This window comes from Halichoerus grypus, chromosome 7, assembly GCF_964656455.1.
Source record: "Halichoerus grypus chromosome 7, mHalGry1.hap1.1, whole genome shotgun sequence".
Classification (NCBI taxonomy): domain Eukaryota; kingdom Metazoa; phylum Chordata; class Mammalia; order Carnivora; family Phocidae; genus Halichoerus; species Halichoerus grypus.
The window spans coordinates 34,512,664-34,535,214 of NC_135718.1; the positions used below are offsets into that span (position 1 = coordinate 34,512,664).

The 22,551-nt window shown below is 42.7% G+C and overlaps 1 protein-coding gene across 10 annotated transcripts in view; it reads left to right on the forward strand.

Annotated features, from left to right (window-relative positions):
• Positions 1-17,702, forward strand: part of CPEB3 (cytoplasmic polyadenylation element binding protein 3) — a 188,122-nt gene extending 170,420 nt beyond the window's left edge. For all 10 annotated transcript variants that reach the window (XM_078077370.1, XM_078077363.1, XM_078077369.1 and 7 more), the window contains one exon: positions 11,937-17,702. In XM_078077370.1, the coding sequence (XP_077933496.1) occupies positions 11,937-12,164 (228 nt within the window). In that variant the 3' untranslated portion in view covers positions 12,165-17,702. The remainder of the gene's footprint in view (positions 1-11,936) is intronic.
• The last annotated feature ends 4,849 nt before the right edge of the window (positions 17,703-22,551 follow it).

Here is a 22,551-nt window from a genome sequence, read left to right on the forward strand (position 1 = left end):
TAAAAACTCAAAGCACTCTGTCAGTATACAGTGGTACTGAGAACACATTGATTTATATGAAACCATGACTAATATTTGAACTCTTCTGGAAGATACTCATTAGACAATCTAATTAGAATTTCACATGATAAAAGGGGTTAAATATGTCAGACAAGACAGGGGTAACATTGGTTGGTTATCTCAGTTTTTGAAACAGGAGAAGGAGCTCTCAGTAGGCAGGTCTGGCCTGCCTTGAAATCTGTCCCTAAAATTATTCCCCTAAACCACCATGTCCTAAAATATTCTCTGTAAAATATGAGTCCCTTTTGATTTTAATATCTATTTTATTTTATTTATTTTTTTTTTTTTAAGATTTTATTTATTTATTTGACAGAGAGAGACACAGCGAGAGAGGGAACACAAGCAGGGGGAGTGGGAGAGGGAGAAGCAGGCTCCCCGTGGAGCAGGGAGCCCGATGCGGGGCTTGATCCCAGGACCCTGGGATCATGACCTGAGCTGAAGGCAGATGCTTAACGACTGAGCCACCCAGGCGCCCCCTATTTTATTTTTTTAAAAAGTCTTTTTCTGAGTCAGATAAGTTTGGAAATGCTTTCTTGAAGAATGTTAAATAGGCAGGTTTATTCTAGGACTTCTTAGAATCTTTGATGTACCAATCTTCATTGTGAAGACCCAAGAAGGAAACAGTATGCAGCTTTTCACAAATTTTTTTATCATGGAACTCTTCTGAATTTATCATCTCTTGGGAATAATGTTCTAGGGAACCCACTTGAGAAAATACTCTTTTTCAGTTTCTTCTTCATGCTCAAATTCAGAAGTTTAATATGTATATAGTGGTGGTTTGGGGTTTTGTTGTTGTTGTTTCAAATTTTTATTTAAATTCTAGTTAGTTAACATGTAGTGTAATATTGGTTTCAGGAGTAGAATTTAGTGATTTATCACTTACATACAACACTCATTGCTCATCACAAGTGCTCTCCTTAATCCCCATCACCTATTAAGCCCATCCCCCACTCCTCCCCTCCAGCAACCCTCAGTTTGTTTCCTATTTAGAGTCTCTTACAGCTTATTTCCCTCTCTCCTTTTTTTCTTTTCCCCCTTCCCATATGTTCATCTATTTTGTTTCTTAAATTCCACATATGAGTCAAGTCATATGATATTTGCCTTTCTCTGACTGACTTATTTCACTTAGTGTAATACCCTCTAGTTCCATCCACGTTACTGCAGATGGCAAGATTTCATTCTTTTTGATGGCTGAATAATATTCCGTTGTGTATATCTGCCACACCTTCTTTATCCACTCATCAGTTGATGGACATTTGGGCTCTTTCTATAGTTTGGCTATTGTTGATAATGCTGCTATAAACATCGGGGTGCATGTACCCCTTAGAATCTGTATTTTTTTATCCTCTGGGTAAATACCTAGTGGTGCAATTACTGGGTATTAGGGTGGTTCTGTTTTTAATAAGTAATGATTGTTTTTCCTTTCCTTAATCCCTTTTCCCCAAGTGTGTCCTACCCATCATATATTTTCTTTTTTTTTTCTTGTGCTGAAAAGGCAGATGAGAGCTACCCTCTTTTTTTTTTTTTTTTTTTTTTTTTTAAAGATTTTATTTATTTATTTGACAGAGAGAGACATAGCGAGAGCAGGAACACAAGCAGGGGGAGTGGGAGAGAGAGAAGCAGGCCTCCCGCAGAGCAGGGAGCCCGATGTGGGACTCGATCCCAGGACCCTGGGATCATGACCTGAGCCGAAGGCAGACGCTTAACGACTGAGCCACCCAGGCGCCCGAGAGCTACCCTCTTAATAGTTTTTAAGTGTACAGTAGAGTATTGTTAACTATAAGCACAATGTTCTACAGCAGATCTTTAAAAGTTTTTCATCTTGCATAACTGAAAGCTGATACCCTTTGAACAGCACCTCCCTACTTTCCCCTGTCCCCAGCCCCTGGCAACCACGATTCTACTTCCTGATTTCTATGAATTTGACTACTTTAGATCTGTCATATAAATGGATGTGTCCAGTATTTTCTCTGTAAGCATCTTTGCCGTAGATATTTTTGCCACAAGCATTTTCACCACATAACTAATTGGCCATAAGGCAATTTTGCCCTAAAAGATAAATAACTGATTGGCAGTTTGGTTTCATCAGCTGGTTGAACATTTGGTTTCACTTCTCCATTGATGCAATACTCCCGTTTTTATATTATATAAATCTTAGCCCTCCTAATGGTCTACACAGTGACACAGAGTTTTGAACTCACATTTCCCATAGAACTTTGGAATGTCTGTCAGTGGACATGTGACAACATGCCAAGAACAAACAATGGTGTAGAAGGCTTTCACAAAGCAATACAGTGCTCATTCACAAATGTGCATCCTAATATTTGGAAACTGATAGCCTGTCTTAATGAAGGAAAGAATTTCAGTGAAAAAAAGAAAAAGCATGATGCCAAATGAGATGAATCAACAAGCAAAAAAAAAAGGTTTAATACTCTGGACGAAAGACTTTGAAGACAAGTGCTTAGGTACAATACACAAAATAAAATCAGTTACTTGTACAGTATTGCCACATATTTACACTATACATTTTGAATGTTTTCAAATATTTTGTATTTCACAATAAAGTCATTTTAATTTTGTTACCATTTTCATGTTTCATTATGTCCTTTTTAATGAATGTTCCTCTTTAGTTTCTCATGATTTTACTTTTTACAATAAATTTGCCTCATGGCCAATTAGTTATGCAACAAAAACATAGCAAAAGTGCTTGGGGCGATGATGCTTATGGCACAACTACCTAGAAACATAAATGGATTCATGCAGCATTCGTCCTTCTGTGTTTGACTTATTTCACTTGGTATAATGTCCTTAAGGTTCATCCATGTTGTTGCGGGTGTCAGGATCTCCTTTTTTTAAGACTGAATGATATCCCATTGTATGTTGATATAGCACATTTTCTTTATCCATTAATTGGTCTGTGGACACTTACGTTGCTTCCACATCTTGGCTGTAGTGAATAATGCTGCAGTGGACGTGGGCCTGATTCCAATTCTTTTGAATAAATAGCCAGAAGTGGGATTGCTGGGCATATATTTTCTGTCTACAGAGAGTTGGGGTGAGGCAGGGGAAGAACAATGGCATGGCCATGCTGGTGGTGGGACATTGAAGGTGTGTTCGAGATTTCCCTTTCGTATTTATAGTCCTTTGTCTTTTGATTACTTTACTTGAGATTATCTAGTGTCTCTCTCTAACATACCAGTCTCTATCTATATAAGAAGGGAAATCAGTAGTTTTGATATCAATATACCATTGACAGATAACGTTCCCTTGACTGTTTTGTTTTAGCTGAACACAGAGGACCAGAGAGACTGCCTTTCATTTAGCTAATTTGGGGCTTTCTGATACTTTTATTTAAGGAACATTGTGATAGCTAAGCCATAGCGCTTAATATTGGCTTTGAATAGCATACTTCAGAATAACCCATTTTTTATTTAATGAGATGTTATCCATTGCACCTTTCTTTGCAAGCACTTCAAGTACTTCACATATTTAATCTTTTTTTCTCTCTTCCCTAGAAACATGTTGGGCCTGAATTTTAGCTACAGACTATCAAAGGCTTTATATTTTTAGCCTGCATGAAGATTAATCTGACCCAGTAGCCACACGAGCAGAAATGCTGATGACACTACACTTTGCCCTAGGCCACAGCTGCGATATATACGATGACTCAGTAGCGAAGGGCGTGGGGGTTCTGATGGCGTGTTCTCAGACTAGTTCTGCCCCCAGCCTTAGCCTGGGGCTCTGACATCCCAGCCTTGATTCTGCCGCTGCTCTTGGCCCCTGCTGGGTCTGGCTTGAAAACTGCCAGCTGTAGCTAGAGCTATGTTTGATACGACCCTTTGAGAGGAAGCAGCACCCAGAAGTGAGTTCAAATGTCGTCTGAACTAATCCTTCCAGGGCTTATTTTTGAAGCTCTGGGGCTCTCAGAGCCTTTGACAGAAATAGTTTTTTAAATACAGTTTGGGTCATCTAAAGAAAGCTGTCTTCTCTGAAGAGTATGGAACCTTTTTGTCTTGTCTCTCCTTCCTAGTCTTGACCTTTGATCTCTCCTGTCCTGTTATCTCTTTTTATGTCTTTTCTCTTGGAATTGGGATAATTCTTAATATGAAGACTCTTTAGAATGATTAAATGTTGTTCTTTCCTGCTTATATTTGAGCATAGAGGCTGTTTGTGAAAATACTAATGGGAAAAGGATCACCCCCATTTATCTAAGTAATTATCTCAGTAGGACATTCGAGTTCTTTTTTTTTTTTAAAGATTTTTTATTTATTTTTTGACAGGGAGAGAGACAGCAAGAGAGGGGACACAAGCAGGAGGAGTAGGAAGGGGAGAGGCAGGCTTCCCACTGAGCAGGGATCCTGATGCGGGGCTCGATCCCAGGACCCTGAGATCATGACCTGAGTCGAAGGCAGACGCCCAAAGACTGAGCCCCCCAGGCGCCCCTAAGTTCTTTAACCCCAGAAGTCCAAAAGTATTAGTCAGTTAGCTGTTTGTTGGTGAGTTCTGATTCTCACTTGGAAAAGCTAGTGCACACCTCTCATGGGGTAGGAGAAACTGAGGCCTGCAAGACCGTGACATAGCCAGTGAATGGAAAGAACCAGGGCGCTCTGCATTTCTGCGTTCTGGGAGGGTGGTGATGCCATGGCAGTTATGCATTTCACAGATTTGTAATGATTTTCTTACCCTTTGTTCTCCACATGATACACTCTTCTGCTGCTAGAACATGATTTGGAGCTGGTTCATATCCTCACCCCCAACCCCATTCCCAAGCAGCATGGAAGAAAACTAGACTAGGGGGTGAATCTATGGATTGCGTGGGATACTGCCAGCTGGTCCTCCTTTGTTTCGTGAAACAGAGCGCTCACAGATCTCTCCGCACTCTAGAAACATATGGCAAAGGTGTCAACATAAGCACACATAAGCACGCCCTGAACTGTGGGAAAGGCACAAGGATGATTTTAAAACCTTTCTTCCCCTCACACTTGAGAATATGAGAAATAGTTAAGTCCCATCCTTTGAAAGGTAAAAAGAAAATTCAAACCATTTCCCGTATGATTTTTTTTAATCTACCCCAGATTGCTTCTAAAATTAATAACTGTGAATTTGCTATATCTGGAAGGTTGTGGATAACTTTGTTGCTAAGGAAAAGCCATTTTCACATCACTGCTTTAATTGCCTAGGCATCTGTCATCTGCTTTCTAAACAGCAGGATTCCAGCTCATGGTCCATTGAAAAACTAAAAATTTATGTCTAAACAATCTTTGTATTGGCTGCTGGTAGAGGACCTGCGTTAGCAACTGTAAAGACACCGTGTTCGGTGGGAATGTTAATGAGGTTACTGTGGTTTTTAGGCGTGGATAGATGTACTCTGTGACACATGCCAAGGAGATTAGGAGCACATCATGTTTAAAAGCTTTAGTACACCAAATAAAATGGTTTTTCCAGGAAGCATGTTGTTCCAGATGATAAGAAATGGCCTACCTGACTTCTGAGCAAGCTTCTTCATTTATCCCTATTAAATTATACCTCTTGGCCTCTTTCTCCAATTTGTCCACTCTGACTCCATTATCTAAAATCTTTGCTTCTATTCAACTTCCAGCCCCCGGTGAGCATGGCTTACCTGCCTTGGGGTGGCTGGGTATCTGGCAGACTTAATTTGGTGGTTCCTGTCACCACGGGGCAGACTACAGCAGGGACCATTCTTTAGCTGTCCTTAATAGGACATTTAGCACATCATTCAAACTGAGCTGTAACCTTGACTAATGCCCCCCTTCTCTTTTCTATAACCTTTCAGGCCCAAGGAGAGGGAATTCTGGATCTGTGAATAGTTTATGTTCTCCCTAGGTATCTCCCCTCTGCCACCAAGAGCTGTTTGGTCATTGCTTTAATTACATTGGGAGGTCATTTTGTTGACTGATATAAAAAAAACTGCAGACAGAAATATTTTCTCTAGCTTGTTAGATACAAAACAGTGTCACATTGAGAACAGTTTGTTCAGGTATGGCTTTCTCTTTGTTTATATCATTCTAAATATATTATTCCCTTTATCCAGCTTACAGCTGCTTATCCACATCAGTCCTTCTTATCCTTAATGGGTATCACAGTTCAGCAATAAGTTCCACATATTTGTCAGCATCCTTGGGCGTGGTCATCTCCTTTAGGTGTGTGGTATGAATCCAGATGTCTCTCTAGGAAGTTTCCATCTCCTGTACCTGCAAATCCCTTTAAAGCAGAAGGTCTATTGCATGATATGACTGGCTTTGCATAGCACTCTGTAGTATTTGGACTTTAATAATGGAAGTGTAGATCAGTAATATGATCCCAGTAGGTTAGTGTCTCCATGTGTTACAGTTTATTGATAACAGAGAAACCCATTTTTATTTTAATAGCTACATGTCTGTGTTTTGGGAAAAACAGAATTAACCTGGATAGTCAAGTAAAACATCATGTAACAGTAGATAGCATTAAGGTACGGCGAAAATTACAAATGGTTTGGGAGTGCCTTTAAGAAACTCTCAAGGGTGCCTGGGTGGCTCATTTGGTTAGGCGTCTGACTCTTGATTTTGGCTCAGGTCGTGATCTCAGGGTTGTGAGGTCGAGCCCCGTGTCAGGCTCTGTGCTCGGCAGGGAGTCTGCTTGAGGATTTCTTTCCCTCTCCCTCTGACCCCTCCTCTCTTTCTATCCCTATCTCTCAAATCTTTAAAAAAGTAAATAAAATAAAATGGTTAATTTTTTATGACTCTAACCTCAATTAAAAAAATTAATTTAAGGGACGCTTGGGTGGCTCGGTCAGTTAAGCATCTGCCTTCAGTTCAGGTCATGATCCCAGGGTCCTGGGACCGAGCTGTGCGGGGTCCCTGCTCAGCGGGGAGTCTGCTTTTCCCTCCCCCTCCCCTCTGTTCCTGCTCTCTCTCTCTCTCACAACTAAATAAATAAATAAAATCTTTTAAAAAATTAATTTAAGCTCTAAAAAAAAAAAAAAAAAAGCAGAAGAAAGAAAAGCCCATATAACCACAATACCTTGTTTACACCTGAAACAATGTATTACCAGAGTGTCTCCTTTATGTTAGACTTGAATCTCCTTACGTGCTCTTTTTATATTTGTATGTATTATAAATGGCTATTGTCTTTCTCTTCCAGCAGCTTTCTTTTGCTGAATGTGAATTCTGTTTGTTCAGACCAGTTCTCTCTCCGATCTAGGCTTATTGAGGCTCAGGTCTGGTTGCTGGAGCACCCTGAGTATAGGCATCTGCCTGGTGGTAGAAGCAAAGTGGTCTTCAGCTCATAGACTGGTGGTGGAAAAGCAGCTCCCTGGACGCCCTGCCTCTACCAATAGTCCTCTAGCTTCAGGGCAGAGGGGGTTGTTCCACCATTTTGACTCTTTCCTGGCTTTCAGATGCAAGGAGATCAAGCCAAGTTGATACACTCCCATAAGCCAATAGCTCCATTCCCCCAGGAGTCCACAATCTCTGAAGACCACCTTCTTCTCTGGACCAGCCACTGTCCTGTCTTACTCCAGGACTCTGTCATCAAGTCACTTGAAGCTCAGTAGAGATGCTGACCAAAGAAGGACTATAGATAGGAAATGCCAGAGGAGCAGCATGGAGTATTAAGCTCAAAGGAGGAAGGACTAGATCCCTGTGGGACTGGGTAGTTAAGGAAGGCTATGCCTTTTGATGAGGTTGCCATTCAATGGGTAAAGAACAGTTCTCTTCAACAAATGGTGCTGGGGTAACTGGGTATCCACATGCAAAAGAATGAAGTTGGACCCCTGCCTCACACTGTATACAACATTAATTAAAAATCAACCTAAATACAGGAGCTAAAACCATAAAACTCTTGAAAGAAAACAGGTAAATCTTTATGACCTTGGGTTTGGTAGTGGATTCTTTTTTTTTTTTTTTTAAGATTTTATTTATTTATTTGACAGAGAGAGCAAGAGAGCACAAGTAGGGGGAACAGTAGAGGGAGAGGGAGAATCAGGCTTCCCGCTGAGCAGGGAGCCCGATGTGGGGCTTGATGCCAGGAGCCTGGGATCATGACCCAAGCCGAAGGCAGACACTTAACCATCTGAGCCACCCAGGCATCCCTTGATAGTGGATTCTTAGATATGACATCAAAAGGAGGAGCAACAAAAGAAAAAATAGATAAATTCGACTTCATCAAAATTAAACTTTTGTGCATCAAAGGACCTTGTCAACAAAGTAAAACAATTTAGAAAATATTTGCAAATCATATGTCTGATGGAAGTCTAGTATCTAGCATATATAAAGAACTCTTACAACTCAACAACAAAAAGAATTTAAAAGTGGGCAGGGGATTGTTCACTTCAAGAACAGCAATAGCCATTTATAATACATACAAATATGAAAAGAGCAATGAAGGAGATTCAAATTTAGCACAGAGAGACTTTTTGGTAATTTTTTTTTAAGTTACTTATGTTTAGGGGCGCCTGGGCGGCTCAGTCAGTTAAGCGTCTGCCTTCAGCTCAGGTCATGATCCCAAGGTCCTGGGTTTGAGCCCCACGTCATCGGGCTCCCTGCTCAGTGGGGAGTCTACTTCTCCCTCTCCCTCTCCCTCTCCTTCTGTGCTTTCTCTCTCTCTCTCTCAAATAAATAAATAAAATCTTTGAAAAAAAAGTTACTTATGTTTAGGTATAAAAATGATAATATAATAGAATATTAGTTATGTGGGTTTTTCCCCCTCTAGTTTTTTTAAGAGCTTAAATTATTTTTTTTAATTGAAGTTAAAGTCATAAAAAATTAACCATTTTAAAGTGAACAATCCAGGGGCGCCTGGATGGCTCAGTCATTAAGCATCTGCCTTCAGCTCAGGTCATGATCCCAGGGTCCTGGGTCCAGCCCCACATCGGGCTCCCTGCTCCACAGGAAGCCTGTTCTCCCTCTCCCACTCCCCCTGCTTTTGTTCCCTCTCTCGCTGTGTCTCTCTCTGTCAAAAATAAATAAAATCTTTAAAAAAAAAAAAGAAAGTGAACAATCCAGAGCACTTAATACATTCATATTGAATAGACCTTCTTCCAAAGATCTACACGTGGCCAGCAAGCACATGAAAAATGCTCAATGTCATTAGTCAGTAGAGAAATGCAAATCAAGCCACAGTGAAATACCTCTTCACACCTACTAGGATGGCAGGTCACAAAATGGAAAACAGCAAGTGTTGATGAGTATGTAGAGAAATTGGAACCCTGCGACTTTGCTCGTGGGAGTGTAAAATGGTACAACCTCTATGGAAAATAATTTGGCAGTTCCTCAAATAAACAGAATTGCCATATGCAATTCTTGAGTATATACCTTCTAGGTATATACTCAAAAGAATTGAAAACCAGTAATCAAACAAATATATGTACATATATGTTCATAGCAGCACCATTCACAATAGCCAAAAGGTGGAAACCACCCAGTGTCCATCAATGAATGAATGGATAGACAAAATGTGTGTCTGTCTGTCTGTCTCTCTCACACACACACACACACACACACACACACACATATATAGTGGAATATTATTCAGTCATAAAAAGGAATGAAATCCTGCTGCAGGCTAGAGCGTGGATTGAACAACGTAGGATGACGATAAGTGAAAGAAATCAGACACAAAAGGTCACATACTGTGATGCCGTTCATTTAGAATATCTAGACTAGCTAAATCCATAGGGACAGAAGGCGGGCTGGCCATTAACAGGGGTTGGGGAGGGGGCTAACTTCTTAGTAGGTACAGGGTCTTCTTTGGGGGATGAAACTGTTTGGGGACCAGATAGAGGTGGTGGTTGTCCAGCGCTGTGAATGAATTAAATGGCACTGAATGGTCCCTTTAAAATTGTTAATTTTATGTTAAAAAGAAAAGAAAGACCTGGCCTCACTGGGTACATAAAACTGAGTGGGCTGAGCATTGAAGGTGGGAAGAAAGTGTAAGTAAAGGTGGGAGCCAGGTAGAGTGTGAGTTGGGAGCCTGGGGCAGAGGTGCAGCCTCTGGCTTGTGTCTGAGTCGTGGGAGACGGGGAGCACCCTGCCAGACTGAGGCAGCAGGGCTTACTCCTATGGGCAGCAGAGAATTGGAATGGCTTGTGACCGGGAGAGGAACACCACAGGAGTAGATGAATTGAAATGTCAGCATGTTCATGGGAGAATGAGCCAGGGAAGGCCTGGAGCTTGGTGGCCAGTGCGGAGGCCGGCAGTGGTGAACACACCCGGTCGAGCTGGGACGGCCTGGACTAGAGGGGACGCAGCAGGAATCTGAACCATGCTTCGTGCTTAGGCTGGGCCAGGCCTGTTCCTCGGCTTTATGCTCGTTAACTCATTTAATCCTCCTAGGAACTCTGTCAAGTATGAATTCTTCTTCTCCCCCAGTGCACAGATGAGGACACAGGCTCAGAATGGCCTAGAATTGAACCCAGGCAGGCGACCCCAGGGCCACTACAGTTCTAGTTATGATGCAGAGATCAATGCAAGAGATTTTTTTGAAGCCCATTCACTAACTCGTAAGGTTGAGGAGATGGAAATTGGAAGAAAGGAACTAGAGCCAGAGTAAAGACCTTTACCCCTGGGTATCCGAGAGCTGATACAGGTCTTCTTGGGTGGGTCTTCCAAGCCAGAGTATCTGGCTGGCCGACGGTCCTGTGGACTGGAGTCATGGCTAGAGACAGAACTCCAGAGGAGGCCAGCAGAGGGGCCTTCCAAAGGGGGGGGGAGCCAGGAAAGTGGAGTGTCTGATCCTAGGTAGGCCCCCTTTCCTGCTCCCTGCATGCTGTCCCCCCTGCTTCCCCTCTCCTGTACCCTGCCTCAATGCCCTGCCAGGCCCTCCCGGCCACACCGAGGCAGTTTGAATCACCAGGCAGTTAGCTCCTGTCAAAAAGCCCTGGGTCCTTGTCTCTATAGCCACAGTGGTCGCTTTTCCCCAGAATGGCTCTGGAGGGCTGCGTGGGAAGGGGCCCGATCACAGACTTGCCACCTTGATGCTAATTTCTAACATTCGAGATGAGAACATGAATGATGTACCTTTTGTGAGGTTCTAGGAAGGGGACATGGGGAAAACTCTGGTAACTCTGTTCTTCCTGCTTTTGATTTCCACATACACAGCATTGCTTCGTTTCAATTATGAAATGCCCCCTGAAGGGCTGTGAGGAAAAGCTCTCCTCTAGTGAAGCTTTCAGTTATGGGGGGAGATTAAGGCAATAAAGTCCAAAAAATAAGAAAGTCTCAATTATAATAGCTTAGCATTTCACTAGCCCCCTCGGCTTTCCCGTCTAGTCCTTTGGACAGGGCCCTGGGATGATAGACTTTTGGAAGCCTTGTCACTGAAACACGGAGACCCAGAGCCTCACTGTGGTATCACGTCTCAGCCTGTCTGGCCGGCCCCGTGACTCTTCCCCTCCGGCCTGGCTCGCGCCACACCATTCCCCAGCTACGTGCCCTGCGTTGACCTGCTTGCGGGCTTTGTCCCAGCTGGTTCCTCTCCCTGACCGCGCTCTCTCACCCTGCATGGCCAGGTGCTGCCTGGCCTTCAGGATTCCACTCAGGTGCTTTTACACACACCACCTCTCTTAATCCTCACCAGCACCCTTGGAGGCGGACATTGTTGTTCCCATTTTACAGATACACAAATGTGTGTGCACATCTGTGTATAAATTACACGCACTTTACAGACACACAGAGCAAACAGAAGCACAGAGGGAGGTTAAGAATTTGCCTGTGATCACAGCACCTGTAAATGGAGCGATTCCAAAGCCCCGATTTGCACTTTGACTCACACCTTTGTCTGCCCGACACCCGTCATTAAGCTATACTGTAAACCCTCAAAGGAAGAAACTGAGGAAGCCTTGCTAAGCATGTTTTCCTGTCTTTCCTCTTTGGGTCCAGGTGGAAGTGAAGCCATATGTGCTGGATGATCAGATGTGTGATGAGTGCCAGGGCACGCGCTGTGGTGGGAAGTTTGCCCCGTTCTTCTGTGCCAACGTCACCTGTCTGCAGTATTACTGCGAATACTGCTGGGCGAGCATACATTCCCGCGCCGGGCGGGAGTTCCACAAACCGCTGGTGAAGGAGGGAGGCGACCGCCCTCGGCACGTCCCGTTCCGCTGGAGCTGAGCCCAGGGCAGACCCAGCCACAAGTACTGGAGTAGATAACATGGAGGGAAAAAGAGAGGGCACTGCCTCAGGGCTTACAGTGTTCTGGAAATCTGTGCATTCGTTCTCGATTTTTAAAGAAGAAATGGGTCTTTTTATTACTATTATTTACAGTCATATTACTGAACTCAGTGTCCAGTATAATGCAAAATTGCAGAGTGTATAACGGTACTGATTTGCACTTTGATTCACACCTTTGTCTGCTTGGTACCTTAATTTCTTACACCTGATCTGTCACTCGTAGACTGCCATTCTCATCAGCGGCCATCAGGTTGATGTCTGTGATTTTTTTTGTTTGTTTGTTGTTGTTGTGTTGTTGTTGTTGTTGTTGTTCTGATTGTTTTTGAACTGGAGCATGCACTTATTTTCAGAAACTTAGAGAGTTGCCCCTAGGAGAAGACTTACCAAAGGTAATACTCGTGAGTAGGTGGCAGATGGAGCAAAAACTTCACAACAGTTCAGCAATCATTAGTTGGGGTCATTTAGAGTAAGGGTAACCCTTAATGAAAATAGGCCTTTAGTTTTCTATTTTGACATGTAAGGATACCTCATAAGCTGAATCTTTATTTTTCCTTCATGTTTGATTTTTGTTTTGCTGAGGATTTTGGTTAGATCTTTTAGTGTTATGTAAATTTATGCTGCAATAGCTTTTGCTGCTATTAAGATGGTATTATTAATACCATAATACTCTCTTCAGGCTAAGGTATCAATTTAAAGAAACCCAACAACACACGTTTGTGATTTAGGGATAGAATCAGCTGCCGAAAGGAGATCAGAATAGACTACAGAAAGCTTCAACGGAAGGTCACTATTTCTGACTGCATGTTTACTTAATCAGGTTGCTGCATGCAATAAATTTTATATCCAATGTCTAGTATAAAACCTTCCCACAATGCACAAATTAAGAATCTATATAAGCTATAAAATAACTGATTTTTTTAAAAGAGTTTTTTTTTCACTCAAAGAATTGGTAATTGACTGGAGGAAGGCATGCCTCAATAAATGGAATGCTTCTGAAATTAGGAAGAGCCCATAACAGAATGACCTATATTACAACCAATATAAAACCTAGGTGTAGGATATTCTTAAAGCAAATTTGTGGATGGTAGATGAAGTACTTTGCGGTGCTCTGTTATATATTGTGCAATTTATTTTATATAGTAAAGTGATTATGTCTAACTGTGATCAAACTTAACTGTTTAAAGCCTCTGTGTCAGACATTAACGAACTTGACAGTTCATAACTGGTATATTATTAACTAACACATGAGCTCTTAGTTACAATCTCCTAGTGCTTGCACCATTTACATAGCTTCAGACCTTGTCCAGAAAACCAAAGAGCTCATCTTAGCTTACAAACACTAGGAATATATACAGTATATAGAGATAAGTTGTCAGATTGACAAACTAGGCACATTTTAAGAAAGTTGCGTGGCGGTGATGCTAAAGAAATGTCTGTCCAAAACAAGATGGCCTGGGCAGGGCTGGTTGTCTGGGTGAGAAATTTAACTACTTAATTCCCTGGATTTATCCTGTAAAGCTTGAATAGAAATAAGACCTGCTAGAACTACCATGGACATTTTTTTAGCATTCACTCTTGGGCTGCAGATAGTAATATATAAACACACACAATGATTGTGAGACTATGTAAATCTTTTTTTTTTTTTTTTAATCTTCTTCCTATGTTTTGGAATTCTGGGGACAATCTGACTGGATATGACACTGCAGAATAGATTTAAGTCGCTGTGTTTTATGTGCTGTGATGTCCTTGTCCTGTCTCTTAAGTTAAGACTGCTTGTTTTTGTTTTGTTTTGTTTTGTTTTGTTTCTCCAATGTTTAGTTGCAATTACCAGCTCTCAAACTATAGTTTGTTTTCAAAAAGGAAAAAACAAAATAGTTTTTTACTGGATTAAAAATGCTTATTAGACTTCTCCCCTTTTGAGGTTACCTCTGGGCTTTTTGGTAATAATTGCGTTTTTCCAGCCCAGCTGTGGTTTTCTGTTTGTTTTTTTTCTATGTTTGTGGTTTTTTTCATCTGTACAAGAAATTTTGTTATGCACTACTACTTTTTGTATTCTAGACAGTTTTCAAAAGTTGGCTGAAGATTTTTTTGTTTGTTTGTTTTTAAGGAAAAAGGCATGCTTTCTGACTGACATGATCTTTTGCAATACCTCAATTTTGAAATATAGGAAAGAAAATGATATTTTCTAAGTAAGTTTATTCAGAAAAATATATATTAATTTAATTCTGCAAGAAAAAATGATTTAACAGATGGGTAACTTTATTTTTTTCATGCTTATTTGTGTTTTTTGAAAATGAAGTTAGAGCTTTATAACTATAATATTAAAGATCATATCTAACCTACAGAAATCTACCTAATTATGTGAAAGAAGCAAAACTTTTTGAAGAAGCACCCCTCTTTCATGTACTAAAACAACACTGAGATTAAAAAAAAAAAAAGCTGGAAGCTTGTACAGCGGGAAGCTGATGTGGAGGTGAAAACCATTGTCATGAAGAATAGGTTACAAAGAATAAACTCCCTTTGGTGCTGAAAGTTGTGGATAGATGGTGGAAACTACTTTCCCTTCATTTGTATATTTATAATCAAGCGTTGATTGTGCACGACTGACCAGGATTGTGAAAGAGTTCTTCTGTTTGTATTTTTTTAAAGAGAACTTTTTTAGTTTATTAAATTATAACATGTTCCCTTTTGTTTTGTAAATAAATGTGCCCCCAAGTTGTTAATGTTATATTAAAAGAGAGGGTCCTTCAAAAAAAATTATTTTTTAAAACACAAGAGGTGTTCTGACCTGCAACTTGACTGGGAAGCCCCTGGGTATCACAGGTCCTGTTGTGGCCTTTCCTTGATGTGACACTTGAACTAGTCGATTTTTTGAAGGCTAAAACCTAACCTCGACTATTTGTTGTTATGTGCAATACTGTTTGTACTGTTTGTATAAAAAATAGAAAAAAAAAAAGAAAAGAAAAAAGGCATAAATCTTTATTGCAGATTTATTTTCATTGCAAACTTTAGACATTGTGATTCACTGAAATCATTTTTCTACTGTCAAATATGTACCTTTTCTTCATGCTGGTATTTTTTCAATAGTAATGTAGCCTTTGTACTGAGACAAATTTTCATTGTTATTTTTAGAAAGATTTTTTGCTAAGAAAAAAATTAAACATATTTACATATTTTTCATTTTATTTCGTATTTTCTTTAAGGAGTGCTTTCTCAATCATTAATAGAGTTGTTTCTGGGAGGGACTTTCATATCTGGTCAATGTCATAATATTATTTTGTATTTTTACTTGGAATAAATTAATTTTATGATGCTAATTCTTTAAAAGTTTATTTTTTTCATTTTCAGTTATTTTTGAAGCTAAAACCTTTGTAATATTGTTACTAAAGTGTCTAGTTTTTTGAAATGCAAAGCTTTATGTATTAACTTGCTGATGTGGTTTACAATAGTGTGACAACGATGAACATGGTTGGTTATGTAAAGTGATTGGAAAATGTAATGGATAATTGGGTAATAAAATGACAGAATGAGCAGAACATGTGAGATTTTGACAAGCCTTTTCCTTTATTACAGTGGTTTAGTGTAAGACTAGGGATGTCACAGTACAGTTCTCTAGGGATGTCACAGTGGATTTATACAACACCAGGTGCAGCCAGATCTGGGGCCCTGATAATGGAGTCACCCCCACCGAAATACCACCAGGTTGAAAACCCGGCTAGGTCAACAGAATGATTCACTGTTTTTCCCCTCTAACTCTTCATTATGTCCTGTGTGTGTGCGTGCATGTGTGTGAGAGAGAATCTGCCACCAACTGCTGTCCATGTGTGAGACGGAGCCTTTCGCCCAGGCCAAATCTTCCCCTTGCATTTACAGTGGTGACGTCCGAGAACAGAGGGACGCTGCCAGGTGGACGCCACCTTCTCTGTAGTGAGACTTGGATCGCGGTGTCCCTCCTGACTTCCCTCCCATCCGGCGCGGGTGGCATGCAGAGGAAGCACGCTCGGACATCACCATTGTATATGGACAGTCTCAGACTTCGTCTTCCTCCGCCACCACCCACCCACCCCCCACCCCCACCCCCGTTATGATGCCCCTTGTTTGTCCCTCTTTGTGGCAACGTCTGGCCACTCCGAGCATGATCTGTCTGCCCTCCTGCTTCTTTTCCAACACCCACCTCACCTTGAAGCCATGCTGTTAGGGCAGTGTGTCCCTGTACTGGCACCTAAAATGAAAACAAACTCAAAATACCTACGACTGCAAAACTGGTGTTGCGTAAACAGAACATTCAATGACTTGCTCTAGATAGATGGTGTGTTTCTACTAGTCCTTGACGGCCCCCTTCCAGCTCCATTGCTGCGGAGGTGAGGTTATCAATAACTTGGAGAAACGTGTGTCCAGAGTTGGCTCTTGGGTATGCTCTATGTATTCAGTTTTGTAAATAATATATAGATTAGATCAAGTCGTGATGTAAAATTTTAACTCAAATTGGGTACTACTGGTTGGAATTTTACATTAACTACAAATAAGTGATTAGGAACAGAAGAAAAGAAATTGGAAAATTCTTGCTTAGTGGTATCAAGATTATGCTTAGATTTCTGCCTATTTCTTGTGTTTTATAGCTTGTTCGTGAGGCATGGGCTAATGCAGTGTACTGCATTTATGCAATTAGCAAGTAACTGCTAGTTTTCATTTTATCTATTATATTAGCAACAAAATGGCATTTAACTGGGTAAAGCTCCTACCTAAATATTTGAGTATTGTGACATCTCTACTTGCAAGGTTTGAGTGAAAGATTAGTCACAGATTAGTGAAAAAAAAAGTATCTTTTTGTTAAAAGTGGCTTATTTGTATGGGTTGTTGCTTTTTCACCAGTTTGTATGGTATGTCAGCTAACATTTTCTGTTTTTTTTTTTTATAATAACCAAACTTCTCTATCTCAGCTGCAATAGTGTTCCATTTTACCACAGAGTATTTTATAATTAATGCTGTTGACTTTATACCCCAAAATGGGTCAAGAAGTGGATATGTGATTTAGGGATGTTCAAATTTGTATGATGCAGTTTAATGGCGACAAGTAGAAAACTCGGGTGCTAATACAGGATACCTTCTGCTCGCTTTCTGTTCTGGATATAGTTCTGTTGGGGTATAAAGTATTAGGTATTTGTATTTTTGCTGTCAAAATAATGGACATAACTTTTAGAGTGTTCACAGCTAAGATCTCTGTATTTGTTTTTCAACTAACAACTAATTTTAAATGTATTGTATCTTTTATTACCTGTTCTCTTAGATTGTTTTTGCTAGTAACCCTTACTCAGCTTCCGCCTTTGGGGCTTGGACTAATATTGCTTGTATGGAACTGCAGTACTGTGACTACACATGGAGCTCAATGCAGCTATTGCTTACAACTGCTTAAACTTTGTAGTTTGGACTTCATTTTTTTCTGTAATAACAACTTATTAAATATAGTTGTATGAAGTACTGACACTTGTCATCCTTTACATTTGCTAGGGAATAGCTTGGAGTATGCGGATTGCATCTGGGAACATTTGCACATTCAGATTTGCTTGATTTGCCTTTTTGGGAGGGGGGACACATGATGGCAGATGAAGTACAGCAAAATTCACCTTTTCTCTGATGCAACACTTTTTCTTTCTTCTACTTTTTTTTTTTTTTTAAACCACAAGTATAGGGATGCCTGGGTGGCTCAGTCAAGTTTAAGCTTCTACCTTTGGCTCAGGTCATGATCTCAGGGTCTTGGGATCAAGTCCTGCATGGGGCTCCCTGCTCAGCCGGGAGCCTGCTTCTCCCTCTCCACTCGCTATCTCTTTCTCTCGCTCTCAAATATATAAATGAAAACTTAAAAAAAAGACAACTATAAAGCACAAGTGTATTTGGTAAAGGAAGGTATTTGTTGACACAATGCACGTGTATTCAATGCAAGGTTTTTAGTGGGGCAGTTAGGTTTTCATGCCAGCACTTGAAACCAATTTTCAAAATCAAAACCAAGAAACTCAATGAAAACGTAAGTACGCCCCTTTCGTTTTACTTTTTACCCTAGACTCTCTCTGATCATTTCAGAAAATGGGTCTTTAAAATCCCGTATCGACTTTGGACGCGCTAGAAGTTTAATCCTTTTAGAAAATGGATCACAGGTCGCTGCACGAAAGAACCCCCTGGAGAGCTTTTACAAACTGCAGGTGCGGGTGGCCCACCCCCGAGACTGGTTTCACTGGTTTGGGGTGGGGGCTGGCGCGGGTGTTTTTAAGCTCCCGGGGCCGTCCGCCAAGTCCTAGGGCCGTGCGGGGGCGCCCGGGGCCCTCGGGGAGCCCAGCCGCGGCTCGGGGCCCGCCCGCCGCCCCACCCTGACGGGGGCGGACGGAGCCGCGCGGGGTGCTCGGCTCCGGGAAGGGATGGGGGCCGCTGGGGGCGTCCGCAGGCTCCCTCGGGCCCCGCTCAGGCCGCGGCCTAGGGGCGCCCGGTTGCGCACACGCTGTGCGGGCGCGGGCTCCCGCAGGCCTCCTCCCGCCCTGCAGCCGGCACCCAGCTCCGGCTCCCACGGCCGCCCCGCCCCCGAGGAGGCCCCCATTCGCCCCTCGCCCAGCCCCGCAGGTAAGCTGAGCCAGGCGGGTGCGCCCGGAGGGGCGGCTCGCGTCGCCGGGCTCCGCCTGCGCGGCCAGCAGGGTGCCCCGGAGCCGGAGGCCGGAGTCGGAGCCCCGCCGTCCGGCGACACTTAACGTTTGGAGCTCTCGACCCCTCTTGCAGCCCCCTCCAAACTGGGCGGAGGAATATTACGTTTCGGGACCCTTTTACTTTGGGTTTTCTAAAAATATATCCTACACTAAGCCACAAATGGAACCCTACTTTCAGAATGCTGGGCTGACTTGGACCCCCACATTTGTCCCCTGGCAGAAAACGTTCTGCAGTCCGAACTCCTGGCGTGGAGGGGGAGCGGGAGCCTGTTCCTTGCAGGGCCAGACCTCGGGGGTCCCGGCCCGGGCGCGCGGAGCTTGGCCGGGGGTCGGAGCAGCCCCCTCGCTAGACCGTCACCGCGCTGAGCCCAGCAGGCTGGGGGACTCCTCACCCGCAAACGTGGACGGACGCTCAGCTTTAAAATTGGACTTGGGTATGGGGCGCTTGGGTGGCTCAGTTGGTTAAGCAACTGCCTTCGGCTCAGGTCATGATCCTGGAGTCCCGGGATCGAGTCCCGCATCGGGCTCCCTGCTCGGCAGGGAGTCTGCTTCTCCCTCTGACCCTCCTCCCTCTCATGCTCTCTGTCTCTCATTCTCTCTCAAATAAATGAATAAAATCTTTAAAAAAAAAAAAAAATTGGACTTGGGTGGCTCCTCACCAGACCCTTGGGTCACTCGGGCCCTCTCAAAATCCTAGTTTAACTGGGACGGCTGGGCTAAATAGGTTAATGCTCGGGGAAATGGGGTGAGGGAGCCCGGTGGATGGGTCCTACTGCTGTTCACAGGGCTGGTGAGAAGAAAACCCTTTCCTCTCCCCCTTTGAGGTTCCGTGATTAAGAGCCTTCGAATTAACTGACGAAAGACAAATTAATAGAGGAGACAGAGCTTATTCTCATGCATGTGAATGAGAATATTCAATACATTAATTCACGCACATGAATAATCTAAAGGTGGGGTTTAGAACCTAACTTAATGGGAGAAAGCGAGGGGGGAGAACAGGGCTTCAAATGGTTTTTTTAGGAAAGACGGTGGGTTTTCGGGAGAAGAAATGGCGAAGTTGGTGATGAAGTTTGTTTATGCAGGTGCGAGTGCCCTCCCCGTCTTCTTCCGGGCCAGTGAAGAACCCTCCCCCCCGGGGGCCCCCACACATAAACGGCTGGAATAAAGCTCTCACTAGCACGATAAGAAAGTCACCCCTAGTCTGTGCCGTGATGCGGTGTTCCGTAGTCTGAGTCTGGGCATTGCTGGGGCTCCGGGAAGGAGGACTTGGCCGGGCCGCGTGCGCACGCACTCACCGCAGCATTTCCTTCTGGCCCCGCAGGGGCAGCCCAGGTCTTGTCATTTTCTTTGTTGTTACTGGTCAAATCTTTGGTTAAGATGGTTTGAACTGTAATCTCACTTATATGTGGGATCTCAAAAACGGAGCAAAACAAAACCCAGACTCACAGATACGGAGAACCGATGGGTGGTTGCGGGACGGAAGAGGGGAAGGCGGGTGGGGCGGAAAATGAGTGAAGGGGACAAAAAGTACAAACTTGCAGCTATGAAATAAGTCGTGAGGAAGTCATGTACAGCGTGGGGAATAGTCAGTAATATTGTCTTGACTTCGTAAGGTGACAGAGGGTAAGGAGACTCACTGTGCCGACCATGTCACAACACAGACAAACGTTGAATCACTATGTTGCACACCTGAAATTAATAAAGTATGTCAATTATACCTCAATGATAATAATAAAAAGATGGTTTGAGCTGAATTGTTAAGTATATTGGAAACATTCCGGCTTGTCCCCTTCAGTGCAGGCCTAAACCAATGAGACTTGGTGAATGGAAGAAGAACTCTCTGGGTTTGGTCCCTACCTGAGGAGCTGTCTTGGGTGCTTGGCCTCCTCTTTCACAGACAGGGCCCTTTTGCTCAATTTCATTACTCATCTATTAAAACCAAAACACAATTGGGGCACCTGGGGCCACAGTCAGTTAAGCGTCTGACTCTTGGTTTCAGCTCAGGTCGTGATTTCAGGGTCATGAGATCGAGCCCCGCATCAGGCTCCGTCCTCAGCAGGGAGTGTGCTTAAGACTCTCTCTCCCTCTGCCCTTTCCCCCACCTCTAAAATAAATACATCAATCTTTTAAAAAACAAAATACAATTCCAATCCAACCCATATACCAAGTGTTAGGGAGGCTCTAGATAAATCCTGGTAGAAATGGAAAGTGGTGCAGCCATTCTAGAAACCTGTTTTACAAGAGCTCAGTGTGTATATATCCTACGACTCGGGTTTTTCATTCATATGCCCAACAGAAATATGTAGCATGTTCCCAAAAGACATGTACAAAAATGATCATAGCATTACTCACATAGCCCCAAACTGGAAGTTATCCATGTGCCCTGCAACATTGGAATGGATACGTTACAGTATATCCACAAATGGAATACTCTATCAAGGTAGGAGAATGAAGATCCACAAGTTTGTGCAACATTACAGAAGGATCTCACAAACTTAATGTTGATCCAAATAAGCCAGACACAAAGAAGTACATAACACAGGACTCCATTTATATAAATGGGTGCAGGAGTTACTGAAAGGGGGCATGAAGGCCACTTTTGGGGTGCTGTTGACTTTCTTGATCTGGGTGTTGAATACACAGGTGTGTTCAGTTGATGAGAATTCACTGAGCTATATAGCTACAATCTGCACTTTTCTGTTCAATGGAATGTTTTTAAAAAGTGGCTCTGTGAAAGAAAGGTAAAAGCGGATTGGTGGACAACATGGAATTCTTTGCAGGCAACCTCCCTATAATCCACTTTTCATACTCCTCAGTAACTACGATGTGAATTCCATTGGTCATTGTTAACAGTTGCCCCTCCGGACTGGCCTGCTTTCCCAATCCCCCAAACCTCAATTTCATACGATATGTAACCTGGTTGGCTTTTTTCAATCAGCATAATTCTCTACAGATTCGTCTTGGTTGTTGTATGCATCAATAGTTGGTTCCTGGGGCGCCTGGGTGGCTCAGATGGTTAAGCGTCTGCCTTCGGCTCAGGTCATGATCTCAGGGTCCTGGGATCGAGCCCCACATCGGGCTCCCTGCTTGGCGGGGAGCCTGCTTCTCCCTCTCCCTCTACTGTTCTCCCTGCTTGTGCTCTCTCGCTCTCTCTGTCAAATAAATAAATAAAATCTTTAAAAAAAAAAAAAATAGTTGGTTCCTTCTGATTGCCAAGGAGTATTCCATGGTATGGATGTACCATGTTTGCTTAACCAGTTGCTGTTGAAGAACATCTGGATTGTGTCTAGCTTGGGCCTATAACAGGTGAAGCTGCTACTAACATTCGTGTACAGGTTTTTGTGTGAGCATGTTTTCAGCTTCTCTGGGATAACCCAGGAGTACAATTGCAAGGTAATATGGTAGTTTTGTGTTTAGTTTTTTTATTTTTATTTTTTATTTTTTTTTTAAAGAAAGGACCTTTCATATCTTTTTTTTAAATGATTTTATTTATTTATTTGAGAGAGAGAGAGAGCGCACGAGTGCAGGGGGAGAGGGAGAGAGAGAAGCAGGCTCCCCCCCGAGCAGGGAGCCCGATAAGGGGCTCCATCCCAGGACCCTGAGATCATGACCCGAGCTGAAGGGAGATGCTTAACAGA